At 49.4% G+C, this 15,343-nt stretch overlaps 1 protein-coding gene across 2 annotated transcripts; it reads right to left on the bottom strand.

The window, feature by feature from the left end:
* Nucleotides 1-3,437: 3,437 nt before the first annotated feature.
* Gja4 (gap junction protein alpha 4) lies at nucleotides 3,438-5,988 on the bottom strand. Of its 2 annotated transcripts, none has more exons than XM_038334162.2 (2): nucleotides 5,891-5,988; nucleotides 3,438-4,988 (listed from the first exon to the last, which is right to left on the bottom strand). In XM_038334162.2, the coding sequence occupies exon 2, from the start codon at nucleotides 4,969-4,971 to the stop codon at nucleotides 3,970-3,972; it is 1,002 nt and encodes a 333-aa protein (XP_038190090.1). In that variant the 5' UTR covers nucleotides 4,972-4,988; nucleotides 5,891-5,988; the 3' UTR covers nucleotides 3,438-3,969. The 2 variants fall into 2 exon arrangements, with proteins under 2 accessions (XP_038190090.1, XP_038190092.1); XM_038334164.2 differs by lacking the exon at nucleotides 5,891-5,988 and adding an exon at nucleotides 5,681-5,848.
* Nucleotides 5,989-15,343: the final 9,355 nt, after the last annotated feature.

Here is a 15,343-nt window from a genome sequence, read left to right as displayed (position 1 = left end):
ACCAGAAAGAAAGCCCCTAAATTTCTTTCAGTTTACAGCTTCATAGCTTCTGGCCCTTCCCTCCCCTGTACTTCTTGGAACATCTTTCTTTCAAAGAAATGGGAATTGGGAAAGCATGTCTGCAGCATCACGGGCACAGTGTCTTTTAGCACAGAAGAGGGTGAGTTGGGAGCATCAGGAGGTCCAATTCTGGGGTCCTGCTTCAGGGGCTACTGATAGAGCCCACGACCTAAGCTGTGTTTCCAAAGGCATTTCACGATACGAGGGGAAATAGAAAAGGCAGAACACAGACCTAGGGCTACACTGTTATTCTGATTTTATCTGAACATAAGCATGAAAGAATATGAAAAGGAATGACTTTAAATATATATTTTACTTGTTTATTTATTTATTTGTGTGCGGGGGGGTACCCGTGGAGCCCAGAAGGAGGTGTCAGATCTCCTGGAATCGAAGTTGTGAGCTACCTGATGTGGATGCTAGGAACTGAACCTGACTGGTCTTGAACTCACTATGCTGCCTGATGTTGGTGCTGGGAGCTGAACCCGGCTGGTCTGGAACTTGCTTTGTAGACAAGGCTGGCCTAGAACTCTCAGACATTTGCCTGCCTCTACCAGGAGAGTGCAGATTAACGGTGTTGCACTTCTGTGTCCAGCCATATCTTTTATTTTTTTAAGTTAACATAGAAATTCATGGGGTTCACTGTGGAATTCTTACACATTTCTTATACTTAGTTTTAATCCAGTGGCAGATCATCATGGATGATCCAGGTCAGCCTGGATCACAGAAACCAAACCAAACAACAAAAATCAAAGACAAGAAGAAAGAATCACGGACCAGCAACCTGGTGTCCAGTCAGCCAGCACGAATAAATCAGGAAACGGTTCTGATATCACCCAGCTTGACACGGCTCCCTGCTTTGTTTACGTGTACTCGGTATAACCCTGCCCTTCTCTGGCTACCCAGGAAGGCAGAGGCGAATCCAAGTGCCTGGAATCCATCCTTTTATAAAATAACCTTGAGTCTGTTCTGATTCACGAAAAATAACACGTCACTCATGAGCTTCAGATCAGGGGCTGTGACACATTCCTTGTGTCTAATTGTCCTATTTCTCACCCGACCCAGCCATTTTCACAGGGTAGAAACTGAGGCCCAGAGAATGAACGGAACCATAGTGAGCGTGAGAGATGGGTGGCAGATGCCAAGTCTCCTCCTACTCCTGTGGTGCTGTATCTGAGACCCAGAACTACTTAGGTCTTGGTGGACTCTGGGGAGGGATGGGTGGGAAGAAGGAATCAAAAAAAAAAAAAAAACCCAAATGATGTAAAGTTACTGTCCAGTCGTGCCTCCCAGGAGACCACTGAGTTTTGCATATGCCAGTACATTCTGGACCCTTGTTTGGAAATGAGGGGATCAACAGGGTATCAGTGAGAGTCAAGTTGTGTCCTCCTTCAAAGATATGCTGAAGTCTTAACCCCCAGACTCTCAAAATGTAAACTTATTTGGGAATAGGGTCTTTCCTAGAAATAATCTAATTGAAATGATGTCTTTGGATCAAATCCAATATGAACACGTGCACACACACAGGGGTGGGGGAAGAAGAGAGACGTAAGAAGGGTGCTTACGAGATGGGGGTGATGCCTCTAGAATCCTAAAAAATGCAGAAAGATGTTCAGAAAACTACCAGGATCCAGGAGAAAGGTGTGAAGGAATCTCACTCACAGAGCCTTGGAAAGTTCTGGGCTTGGACCTCCAGGTCAGGCTGTGAGAGGATACATTTGTATTGTCTCTTGGCCACCCTTTCCCAGTATTTTGTTACCGTGGTTACAGTGGCTTTGACAATGCAAGGCAGGTGGGATGGAGCCTTCCACACTCTTCACTGCAGTCTTCTTGCGCACCGTCCCTCCCCACACCACAGGATCCCAACCATTCCATGTCAGGGCACCATCCTCACACCAGGCTCCTTTGCCCTTGGGTTTGTGTAGCTGCCAGTTTCGGTCCCAATGCCTGTTTCTCTGAGGCCCAACCTCACCCCAGGCCCCACACCAACTTCAGAGAAAGTGAGCTCAAGGCCGGGATGCTCACCTTCGTTAAACCTCTGCCATGACTTTTTCCAGCTAGGCCGGGTGGAGGAAACAGAAACAGGCTTCTGGGACTCAGACAAGAGTGGCTCTGAGAGACTTCAACCTTTCAACTGAGAAGGGTCTCGGCCTCTTGGCTCAGGCCTGCTTCTTTGTGCCCAGCTTAGCTTCATCTCTTACTTCACTGTCAGATCTGGGCCTCTGTGGAGAAGGGGGGTACAAGTGTCTCCGTGGTAGCATTTAGACTCAGTGGTCTAGACCCCGGGAGGTAGTGGCCATTGCTGGTGAAGTCAGGGAAGCCTTCCTGGAGGAGGACGGATGTTATGCTCCTGGCCTTGCTGGAAAGGGTGAGATGGAATGAATTTTGTTGCTTGACTCTGCCAAGCTAGGCAGCCACCTACGTTTGCTTATTTTATTTCACATGCTTTGTGAGGAAGCCGAGGCTGGCCCCAAGCTCACTACGTAGCCAAAGATGGCCTTGAACTTCTGATCCTCCTGCCTCACCTCCCAAGAGCTGAGTGAGAGGAGAGGCATCCAACACCATGCTGAATTTACGTGACGTTGGTGACCCGACCCAGGGCTCTGTTCACGCCAGGCAGGAACTCTATCGGCTGAGCCCCATCCTCAGCCTGGTTAATGTTGTTTTAAAAGTGAGAAAAATGGTGACTCAGACTTAATCGATTCCAGGCTACAGGTGGGAGCAATAAACTTAGAAACCAGGTGTGAAAGCTCTTACTCTCCCTGTACCTTGCTGTGACCTTCTCAGGTCTCTAGACACTCAGAGACTTCAGGGAGTGGCAGAGGAGGAAGGGAACCTTCTGCACTGCCACTGGCTAGTCTCCCCAGTCAGGTACATATGGACAGGAGCTAAGACATAGCCCTTGGTTTGCTCCTTCTCATAGGCAGACTAGAAAGGGTTTGAAAGGCACACAGCTTACCCTTAGCCCTCATTTTAGAAGTGCCCACAGTGAGGAGGGAAGGACATCTGGTGTTAAACTGATTTAGAGTACAAAGGTCCTGGTGGCAGGCATGCCTGGGCGCATTGCAGGCGACAGTAGACCGAGGTCCCAGACAGGCACGGGATAGGATGGGGAAAGACACTGTTTGGCCACCAGTTAATGGGCTGATGAACAGAACCCTGGATAGGATACGGGAGTTGGGTGAAAAGAAGCCAGGACCCAGGGTGTTTCAAAAGGCTGGGTGGTGAGGGCTCCGTGTCGAGAGGAAGGATTTGAGTCGTGCTGACCGGAGCTGGGCGTAGAGATGAAAGAAGACTAGAGAAAAAGGAAGTCTGGGTAGAATAACTGCCTCCCTCCCCCTGCCCCAGGCACCCCGGACAGCATCAGTACACACCTGATGGATGATCGAGTCCTGTTTATTTTAGAAGCATAAACAGTGGGGCGGGGAGCGACAGAAATAAGACACCAACCAGTTCCCCTCCGGAAAGGGCCAGATCCAGTGCAGGCCGTGTCTGTCCAGGTGATGAAGCTGAGCCAGCAGCCTGCATCAGCTTTTCTCCAGGAGGACAGGGAGTGATGAAAACCCAGGGTGCGGTCTAAGAGGCCCAAATGAGTCCAGTTGGCTCTGGGTCCCTCTGGATTAGGTGAAAAGGGTCAGAGGTCCCATAGCACCCTTAGCCAGGAGCACCCCCACCTGTATGACCACGTCAGGGCAGAATCACGTTCTGGAAAGAAAGCCACAGTGTCCCTTGGTTCATCACAAAGGCTCCGAGTATTCCAGAACCACCCGTAATCAGGTCCTCTGCCCAGCAGTGTCTACCTCTCTGGCCTAGTTGTCTCCAAAGTGCCTTTGAGGAGGGGCTGCTCGAGAGGCACCCAAGGTAGACACACTTCTCAGGACCTCTCTCTCGAGTGATACGAGCCCCAGTTTCCTACACATACTGCTTCTTAGATGCAGAACTGCCGGGGCGACTAGGGGGCTTCCGGCCACCCTGAGGGGCTGGGTTTTCGAAGGGGGGAGGCCTGGAGGAGGTCAGCTGCTCCTCCGTGGTCAAGTTGGCCCAGTTTTGCTCAGTGGATGAGAGCCCATTGTAGGTGGGACATGGTGGGGACGAGGGTTCCTTGCCCATGGGGAGGTAGAAGAACACCTGTTCCGGGTAAGGGTCTGAAGCAGTGCCCTGGGCTGGGGATGCGTCATGGTCCTTCCGTGCCTTTATCTCCCGGCCGACACACCGACACAGCAGGTGCACCAGCTCCAGCAGGTTGAGCACCAGGGAGATGACTCCCACCACGAGCATGAAGATGATGAAGATAGTCTTCTCTGTGGGTCGAGAGACATAGCAGTCCACGAGGTGGGGGCAGGGCGCGCGCTGGCACACGTACACGGGCTCCATGGTCCAGCCGTAGAGGCGCCACTGCCCGTAGAGGAAGCCTGCCTCCAGCACGCTTTTGCACAGCACGCTGACCACATAGGTACCCATGAGCGCCCCACGGATCCGAAGACGGCCGTCCTCTGCCACCGAGATCTTGGCCATCTGATGCTCTATGGCAGCCAGGGCCCGCTCTACATGTGGGTCCTTGGAGGGCAGTGCCCGGAGCTCTCCCTCTTTCTGCCGCAATCGCTCTTCCCGCCGAGACAGGTAAATGACGTGGCCCAGGTAGATCAGGGTGGGCGTGCTGACGAAGAGGAACTGCAGCACCCAGTAGCGGATGTGGGAGATGGGGAAAGCCTGGTCATAACAGACGTTGGTGCAGCCGGGCTGGGCTGTGTTACACTCAAAATCGGACTGCTCGTCGCCCCACACTGACTCGCCCGCCAGGCCCAGGATGAGGATGCGGAAGATGAAGAGCACGGTCAGCCAGATCTTGCCCACCACAGTCGAGTGCTCCTGGACCTGATCTAGCAGCTTCTCCAGGAAGCCCCAGTCACCCATGTTTCCAGAGCCTTTCTCTGTGGGAAGACAGGGGTCAGACAGCCATCAGCTGGGCAGCACAGTGCCTTTCTTAGCTCCTCCTAGATATAAGCCCACAGGAGGCCTGCCAGTGCTAGGGGGTCCCTGTCTAATCGTACATTTGCGCCTTCTTGCACAGGTCAGTGCCCAAGGATGACCACATCCCAAAGAGGTCTGGATTAACTAGAGGTTCCTATGGAAACAGACCAGTGGAGGAACTTGTCCAAGGTCATTCAGCTGTGCCGTGCCCTTCCTCCCTTTCGCTCAAGGCTGGTTACACCAAGACAGTCGCGGTGGTGCGAGAGGCCATCTTCAGATTCCCACCTGTTCCCACCTTCCTCCCGTGCCTCATTTAAAATGAGAGGGCCTCGCTTTTAATCTTTGCACTTGCCCATGGGGGTTGGGGGTGAGGGACGATGGGTGAGGGGCTTAGAAGCCCAGGGCATTTGATCCACCTGCCAACAAAAAGACCATCTGCGACTTTAGTGAACACACCTGTTCCTAGCCTCTGCCTCCATCCCATTTCCCTCCAAGGCTGGTGTGGTCATTCTAGACCCTTTAAAAGAAATGACCATAGCAGAGTGGAGGTCCCAAGGTTTCCCAGAGCATTTTAGGCTGTGTGTGAAAATGGGTTAGTGTGTGTGCGTGTGTGTGCTTTTCCTAGAAGTAAAGCAGTTACTACCAGACCTACATTCAAATCTTGCTTCTTTCTCTCATTAGCTGGGAATCTCTCCGTTAAGGGTTCACTGAACGAAGAGGGAAGGGCGCTGAGCACAGAGCCTGACTAAAGGCAGGCTAGGTGAGCGCCGCGGGTGGCTCCAATCGTGTCCGGTGCCCTGGGGCAAGCAAGCCTTAGCCCCCAGCGGTGGAGTGATCCTTATTCCCGGCTCCCCAAACTCACCGCCTGCTTGCGGGGTTGGCCCAGGTGGAGCGGATGACGGTGGCCGAAGCTGCGGGAATCCTGCAGGACCGCGCCTCCCACCGGACGCCTTAAATAGAGCGCAGCTGCGGGCTTAGGGCAGGAAACGCCAGCGGGAGGGCTCTGGGGAACAGGGGGCGGGGACTGGGTGGGACAGACTCCCAGGACCCGCCCAGATTGTGCTTCTTTGGGTTGCGGGAGATGGAAACCTTGTTTCTTCGCGCTGACCCTCCAGACTGCTCTCTCCCAGGGTTCAGTACCTGGTGTTTGTAGGCAGCGGGTTCTTAGCAAGAGAGGTTAGCTATGACACCTGGTTCCGAGGCTGTGAGGAGTGGGTAGGGTAAGAAGACAGAGGGTCATCAATGTGCCAGGCTTCTTAGACATTGAACTCACACTGGAGAGGGGTGAGATTTTCCCCCTTCCTAGAATCCGGTGGATCTAGGGGTCTCGACTTTGCCAATCCTGGGCAGGGTTATGCCATCAGAAGTCACCTAGGAACTCCCTAGGGTCCTTTAAGACTGGGGGTGGATAGAAGCTCCTGTCATTTAACGGGTTCCCAGCTGAGGGCTCTGAAAGGGAGAGGGAGAGGCCTTCCAAGGGAATTTGGAGGCAAGCAGAGCCCTGCCATTCACTCGGGCTGCACTGTGAGTGGCGGGCATGGGATTAAGGATAGGACCCACCTCACAGCTGGGAAAGCTACATTAAACTAGCCAGGCCTGACTTCCTGCTCTACCTCCTACTAGGTGCAACAATGGAGCAGGTAAGCCACTGGGTAACAACAGTAAAGGTGTAAATGTGGGGTCCTCTGTGGTAGAACTGGGGCATCACAGGGTAAGTCAGACAACGCAGAATAGCACCACTGGCCCATAATCCTGGAGCTACCAGGTCTGGTGCCGGAGCTAAAGCCCAGAAGAGTTCGCAGACTCAGATGTGACCCTTGTCAGAGTAGAGAGGCAACTTCTGTTGCCTCCTCTGCCCTTAGGCATGTCTCCATTCAGAATAATATTCGTATTCTCCTCTACAGAATAAGGATAGAAATATGCCTGCTTTAGAAGGCGGATGGGAAATTCAGCCAAAGCATGTAGTGTGCCATTGGTCCAGAAGGTCTGAGGGAGTATCTGAAACCTCTGTGCTGGAAGCACTGAACTTGGGACGCTAAGACAGGCAGAGCGAGAGTTCCAGACTAACCTGGAATACATAGTGGGAACCTGTCTAAACAAACAAACCAACACACCAACCAACCAACCAACCAACCAACCAACTAATAACAAAGGCAATACCCGGCATAGTGGCACAGGCCAGTAATCCTAGCTACTTGAGAGGCTGAGGCAGCGGGATTATAATTTCATTGCTATGGTGCTGTAGCTCAATTGGTAGAGTGCACGCCCAGTACTTACAACGCCCTAGCATGTAGATCGGGTGTGGCGAACCACGCCAGTAACTTCTCAGGAGGTGGAGGCTGGAGGGCCAGGAGTTCAAGGCCATCCTCTTCAAAGTAAATTTGAAGCCAGTTTGAAGAGACCGGCGGGGGGGGGGGGGGGGGGGGGGGTGTGGAGCAGCAGCTGAGCAGTTTAGAAAGACCGTTGTCTCTAAAAGTTGAAAGAAATCTGACGGTTCAGTAGTAGAGCCCTTGCCCGGCTTGTGCGAGGGCCTAAGGTTTCAGTCTCTATTATTGCAAGTATGTCCAACCTACCAAACAAACAAAACCATCACAAAACCTGCCAGAAAGGATCTGTGTTGTTCCAGGAAAGGCAAGGGAAGTCAGAGCAGAGGACTGGCAGGGTCTAGGTTGGCTAAGGGAAAGGAAGGTGGCAGGTGGGTTTGCAGCCCAGAGCTGGTGGAAGTCCCAGTTACCAAACAGGATTCTACCCTTGCACTCCCAGGGCCTCCTGGGATGGAGCAGCCAGTGGGTAGGCTCAGACTACAGACAAGCGTGATTGCTGCCTGAGTATCAGACTGAGATGGCTTTTCCTTCCGGGCCTCTCAGGACCTTTCCCTTCCTCTCCCTCAGGGCTAGACTAGGCCAGGCTGAACCCAGCCTTCTGGGATTCCCAAGGGGACAACAGTGCCCACTTAGTTCTGACCCTTGAGGGCCTGGGAACTGGGCCTGGCCTGCTCTTACCACGCCCCTAAGACAGCTTCTGCTCGTGTAGCTGCTCTGCTGAGTTGCCTTTGGGGTTGGGCCCAGCTCCTTTGAAGGTTTTGCTCCCATCCTGTTCCCTGGGAAGTGTGGGGGGGGCAGGGAGCTTGTTGAGGAGCATGGGGGTGATGCCAATGTTGCTTTACCCACCTCCTACTCGTTCCTTATGAACTCGAAGATGAGCTTTCATGGAGGAAGAAGCAGGGACCAACCAAGTCAGCCATTCTGAGGGAAATGACCTTAGATCCTCACTCTTTCCCCCTTTTCCATTGTCCTGGCTCTGTTCAGGCTGCCACCAACTCAGTGACCCGGGAATGGTCTCCTAGCCTCCTGGCCCTTGCTCCACTCAGTCTCCACATTTTTATAGGACTTTGTCTATAAAGTTGCCCTGTTTCAAACCCTGCTATGGCCCTTCCTGCCTTCGGGTCAAGGTCTGCACTTTTCACTTTCCAGGCCTTGGCCACTGCCTGTGCCCTTAGCACTTTGCGACTCTGTCGTCAGCCCATCCAGTTATTCTAGCTATGTGGTCTCTGTGTTCTTGCCTTTGTCCATGGCACCGTGTCTCCCTGGAGCACCCTCACATGCAAATCCCTCCAGTCTCTCGGGTCTTTGCGCAGATGCCATCCTCCCCAGAAGTCTTGCCGGCCTCCGCTGGGGTAGGTGTGCCTCTGCCCTGCAATTTATTGTTTAAAGGTTTTTAGTTGTAGTTAATATATGGAATAATATATATGATATATACATTTTTATGATGTATGATTTAATACACACACACACACCTATGACTCGATGGTATACACCAGTAGTCCCAGCATTCATGAGGAGAATTGTCATTTATGGGCTAGCCTAGACTACACAAGCTCTCATCTCAATCAGAACACAGCTCTTATTTCCAAGAGAATAAGAGATGGTTTGTTTATCCTGGAGCCAAGTTTGAGTGACCATGGCCCGGGAACACATATTTAAGTTACCCCAAATATTGTGTTCCAGCATGGCAACAGTTTCATGAAGTTTTTATAGCAACAGAACAAAGTGTTTTAAGACTGCATTGGTAGAAGCACCAGGCAGCAGAACTTTGGCAAAGCAGAGAATTCTGTATTACAGGCTCCAGATGCGATCAGAATGCTCTTAGCCTTTGGGTTGGTGGAAGCTAGGAGTCTGTATATTTCAATGACATTACCTAATTGTCACAGGGTGTTCGGCCAAATGCAGAGGTGGGCAATGCATGACTTTGGGGGGAGGGGCTAAAGATAACCTAAGATAATTTGACTTGAGACCTCTAACATTTCAGCTCCCCACAATCACAATTCTAGACAGTTAGCCTGGTAGGACATCTTTACCAAAGATGCAGTGTGTGTATGTGTGTGTGTGTGTGTGTGTGTGTGTGTGTGTGTGTGTGTAAGAGGGCCTCATTGTACAGACACACACACACACATGTTCACATGCACACACACATATGGAGGCACACACACAAATGCACATATCTATTACCATAAAACCTGCCATTTCAACTGTGTTAGCTTCAACATGCATCAAGTATATTCACGTTGCTATGCAACAGATCTCCGGAACTTTTCATTTTGCCACGTGAAGTGGTACCCATTGAAAGCCTTCCTTTTTCTTTCCTCCTCCCTCCCTGTTACACTGAGAGTTTCTTAAGGGCAGGTCGCCAGCACAAAGCAGGGCAGCAGGCCTGTAGGTGTATTTACCAATTCAGCATATGCATACTGAGCGCCTTGTGGTGCTGTAACACTGTCCAGACACCGAGCAACCGGAGGACACAAGAGATCCCTAAGCCTCCTGAATTTTACTTTCTAGCTGTGGGAAGATGGAAAAACAGTAAGATAAAGGTGAGTTAGTGGTTTATGCTGAGGGGCAGATACGCCAGGGAGACAGAGCACAGAGCATCTAGTTTTAAGTTCCGGTAGAAGAGAAATTTGTACCAGACAGCTGCCATTGAGGCAGAGCCTTGACTGAAAACGAAGGTCCTGTGGCTGCCTAGGCGGTCCAGGTAGAGAGAGCCTGGTGTAAAGTCCCTGAGGCAGGGGTGTGCCTGCGGTTTCCTCCCTGAGGTGCAGTGAGGCAGTCTGTGGCTGGGGCAGGTGATGAAGAGAGTTGAGGTGGAGGAGAGGTAAGATGTGGGTGGGGCAGATACGCAGGCCCTGTCAGAGATGACTTCTCCGAGTCATCTGAGTTTGGGGCAGAGGAACGCTGTGGCCTCACTTTGGTTTTGCAGCATGTCCCCCACCCCAGGCTGTGTTGTGAATAAACTGTGGAGGTGACACATGCAGACTGTGTAGATGGTCAGTTGGTAGCAATTTCACAGGTCTGCTTCTGCTGTCCCATTGGTGACATCATCCTAGGGTGATGGAGTCCTGGTTCCATTGAGCTCCCTTTCTCCCCATCTGTGGATGTGACTCCCCAATGCTCCTATGTTCTCAGTTCTTCTTCAGTTGGCCTTCTGGGATCAGGAGCAGGAGACAAGAGGTGTCTTAACTAGTTGGGGCTGCAGGAGACAAGGGGTATCTTAACTAGCTGGGGCTGCAGGAGACAAGGGGTGTCATCTTAACTAGCCGGGGCTGCAGGAGACAAGGGGTGTCTTAACTAGCCGGGTCTGCAGGAGACAAAGGGTGTCTTAACTAGCTGGGGCTGCAGGAGACAAGAGGCGTCTTAACTATCTGGGGCTGCAGGAGACAAGGGGTGTCTTAACTAGCCAGGGCTGCAGGAGACATGAGGTGTCTTAACTATCTGGGGCTGCTGTAAGCAGAAGACCAAAGCCTCAATGGCTCAAACCAAACTGTTCCTTCCATGAAGGTCTGGAAGCTAGAAGGGGGAAATCGGGTGCTATGTGGCACGACTAGGTTCTTGGTAAAGGACAGTCAACTTACATATTCACATGACAGAAAGATCCCCTTCCTCTTCCTCTCCTGCGCTCTCAACAGTCTCCTGTGGCCATGCTGGCCTCAGACTCTGTGTAGCTGAGGATGACCTTGAACTTCTGATCCTTTACTGCTGAATACTAGGATTACGGGGGAGTGTCGCTGTACTCAGTTTTGTGGGGGGGGGGGGCTGGAGGTAGAGCCCAGGACTTCATGCATGTTAGGTAAACTCTCAATCAAGTGAGCTATACCTCCTCTCATCCCACACCTTTTTGTTTTGTTTGGTTTTTTTGAGAGAGTCTCACAACATGGACCAGACTGTCCTCAAACTGATGGTCCTCCTGCCTCAGCCCCACAAGTGCTGGGTGTTAGGTGGTTGCCACCATGCTGGGCTCTCTCTCTCTCTCTCTCTCTCTCTCTCTCTCTCTCTCTCTCTCTCTTGATTTTTGTAGACAGGGGGGGTTTCCTCTGTGAAACAGTCCTGGCTGTCCTGAAAACTCACTCAGTAGACCAGATCCACCTGCCTCTGCCTCACAAATGCTGGGATTAAAGGCGTGTGCCACACAGCCCAGCGGGCTCCTGAATCTTGACAGGCCTCTACTCTCATGACCCAAACATCTCCCAAAGGCCCACTACCTAAAACCATCACACCGGGGGTAGGAATTCAGTATGTGAAATTGGGGGGTGGAGAGGATACCACAAATTCAGTCCACACACAACACAGGGGTTTGTTCTAGAATGAATGAAGGCAAGAAGCCCTCTTGCTCATCCGGGGCTGTGGGCTGTGCTGACAGTGTATAGTGGATGGGGATTTGGAGCCAGCTTGGACTATTAAGTGCTGGAGTGAAGGAGGAGGCCTGCCCTCCAAGGGGATATGAGTGCCACCTGGTGGCAAGAATGACTGTTACTGGGGATTTAGTTTTGAACTAAATACAAGTTCCAAAGAAGATCAGTGTGCAGAATGGCTCAGAGCATCTCTGTCAAAGGCTCGATGTCCAGGACTGGGCAAGAATTCAGTAGGCATTTCATCTATTTTATGCCTGGAAACACCATGATTGATTAGCTGTACTAAAAGTCATGCCACTGTAAAAAATAATCCCTTTACCTACCTGCCTATTATAGGTCAGGCCATTGTGAACAATGCTTTGTCTATACTGCCCATTGTGATAACTCTGATCTCATTGCCTTTGGCGATGCAGTGCTGCCGCCTGGGTCCCAATGAAACTCATTGTATTTAATTCATCCAATTGAGCACCCTACGGTCTGGCACAAGGAAAAGGGCGACAACAAGTCCTTCAAATGGGCTGACGCCCTCTCACCATTTTGCATCTCACAGGATTAGTGACGGGCGTGTCTGCTGGGCCTTTCCATCATGGAGGACTAGGTTTAGCACAGCCTACCCACTCTAGCATTGCGGTTTCCCTGAGCCTTAAAATCCCTCCATCAACACCAAGCCACAGGATCCCAGGTATCTCCAACTCCTTTTCAGTAGGCTGTCTTTTGACAGAAGTTTTATCCAACCATTCAAGCAAACTTCTGACACTTCTTAAAAACTGTGCAAGTTCCCATTAAACCTAGACTCGCCACACAGAGGGTCCATATCAATAAACTCAGCCTGATCCAGTTTTATGTTCCTTCCACCAGAATCCCACACCCTTAAAATCCATCACACATATCCTCCAGACTTCTGCTTGAATTAGTAAACTCATTAAGCTCTTTAGTAGTGTAGTGCACTTCCTTAAAGACTACACTTCCAATCTCCCTCTAGGAGCCTGATTAACCTTTAATTTGGTTATAGGTCTAGAGGCAACTCTTGGTGGGCCCTGAGGGACATCAGTATTGTCTTGCCTGACATCTCCTTCAGAGAAAGTCACTGCTGGTTTAGCAGACAATGAAAGATTAATTTCCTCAGTCAAGGGCAGAAAAGGCAGTATTTCCTGGGGTGGCAGCGGGAGTATGTCTGCTCAGGGCAGAGAGAATCCGTCCTCAGGTAAGAAAAACCCTTGAGATCTAAGGGTTTGAACTTCTCAGCTTCAATAGGGTCCTCCCACACATCCCCACTCCAAGTTACAGGATCCCATTCTGTACCAACCAGTGTCCCTACTTTAGCACCCTCAGAGGCTGGGACTTGACTTTTCTTTGTGATTCAGTCAATAACTCTGAAGGCTTTGGCTTGATTTTCTAAAACTTGAGCTCGGGGGGGGGGGGGGGAGCTGCTGGAGAGAAGATCCCCTTCCAGGGCGCACTTAGGAAGCTTTAGACATTATTTGCATCTAGAGCTGGTCAATTTGTCCCTGAGTTTATTTTTCTTTGTATTTTGAGATGCTAGAAGTTGGTTAATTGTATCATGGAGTCCATTATTTATTTTTTAAATCAGTGATGGTTTCATGTTTAATATCAATCTTTTTTATTTAAATATATATAATTTGATATTTATTGAGCTCTACATTTTTCTCTGATCCCCTCCCTGCCTCCCCCCCCCTTAGCCCTCCCCCAAGGTCCCCATGCTCCCAATTTACTCAGGAGATCTTGTCTTTTTCTACTTTCTACTTCCCATGTAGATTAGATCTATGTAAGTCTCTCTTAGTGTCCGCATTGTTGTCTAAGTTCTCTGGGATTGTGGTTTGTAGGCTGGCTTTCTTTGCTTTATGTTTAAGAACACCTATGAGTGAGTACATGTGGTAATTGTCTTTCTGTGTCTGGGTTACCTCACTCAAAATAATGTTTTCTAGATCCATCCATTTTCCTGCAAAATTCAAGCTGTTATTATTTTTTTCTGCTGTGTAGTACTCCATTGTGTAAATGTACCACGTTTTCCTTATCCAGTCTTCGGTCGAGGGGCATTTAGGTTGTTTCCAGGTTCTGGCTATGACAAAGCTGTTATGAATATAGTTGAGCACATGTCCTTGTGGCATGATTGAGCATCCTTTGGATATATACCCAGAAGTGGTATTACTGGGTCTTGAGGATGGTTGTTTCCTAATTTTCTGAGAAATAGCCACACTGACATCCAAAAGGGGCTGTACCAGCTTGCATTCCCACCAGCAATGCAGAAGAGTTCCCTTTTCCCCACAACCTCTCCAGCATAAGTTGTCATCAGTGTTTTTGATCTTGGCCATTCTTACAGGTGTAAGATGGAATCTCAGAGTTGTTTTGATTTGCATTTCTCTGATGACTAAGGATGTTGAACATTTCCTTAAGTGTCTTTCAGCCATTTTAGATTCCTCTGTTGAGAGTTCTCTGTTTAGGTCTGTACTCCATTTTTTTTTTATTGGATTATGTGATTTTTTGGTGTCCAATTTCTTGAGTTCTTTGTATATTTTGGAGATCAGACCTCTGTCTGATGTGGGGTTAGTGAAGATCTTTTCCCATTCTGTAGGCCGTCATTTTGTCTTGTTGACTGTGTCCTTTGCTTTACAGAAGCTTTTCAGTATCAGGATGTCTCATTTATTGTTTCTCTCAGTATCTGTGCTGCTGGGGTTATATTTAGGAAGTGGTTCCCTGTGCCAATGCGTTCAAGTGTACCTCCCACTTTCTCTTCTATAAGGTTCAGTGTGGCTGGCTTTATGTTGAGGTCTTTGATCCATTTGGACTTGAGTTTTGTGCATGGTGATAGATGTGGGTCTATTTTCATTCTTCTACATGTTGCTATCCAGTTATGCCAGCACCACTTGTTAAATATGCTTTCTTTTTTCCATTTGATATTTTTTGCTTCTTTATCAAAAATCAGGTGTTCGAAGATGTGTGGATTGATATCCGGGTCTTCTATTCGGTTCCATTGGTCCTCCTGTCTATTCTTATGCCAATACCAGGCTGTTTTCAGTACTGTAGCTCTGTAGTAGAGTTTAAAGTCAGGGATTGTGATGCCTCCAGAAGTTCCTTTATTGTACAGGATTGTTTTGGCTATCCTGGGTTTTTCTGCTTTTCCATATGAAGTTGAGTGCCATTCTTTTGAGGTCTTTGAAGAATTTTGCTGAGATTTTGATGGGCATTGCATTGAGTCTGTGGAGCCCATTATTTTCCTTTGTCAATTAATCCAGAGACAGTAGGAGCAACCAACATCATCACCATTTTCCTTGTACTTTTGCAAACTGCCAAAAGTTTTATATAATACTAAAACAGTTGCTCCTCACAGTTGGTGAGTCAGGATAACCAAATGCATTTGCCTCCTTAATTTTGTAAAATAGTTCACACTGTGACTTTCCATACTCTCTGAGATCCCAGGAAAGGCTTCAGGAACTGTTAGCTGTAGGTGTTAACAAATTGAAATAACTTTATTTATTTATAAAGTTATTCCAATTTGTTAACAATTATTCCAAAAAAAGTTAACAAATTGGAAAGTTATTAAGTTATTCCAGAAACTTAAAGAAAAATTCATCCCTCTAATTCTTTTGCTCTAGAACCATTTCTGGTACCAAC

This window comes from Arvicola amphibius, chromosome 6 (genome assembly GCF_903992535.2).
Source record: "Arvicola amphibius chromosome 6, mArvAmp1.2, whole genome shotgun sequence".
Taxonomy (NCBI): domain Eukaryota; kingdom Metazoa; phylum Chordata; class Mammalia; order Rodentia; family Cricetidae; genus Arvicola; species Arvicola amphibius.
The sequence above is the reverse complement of the archived record's forward strand: the minus strand, read 5'-3'. Positions and strand labels throughout refer to the sequence as shown.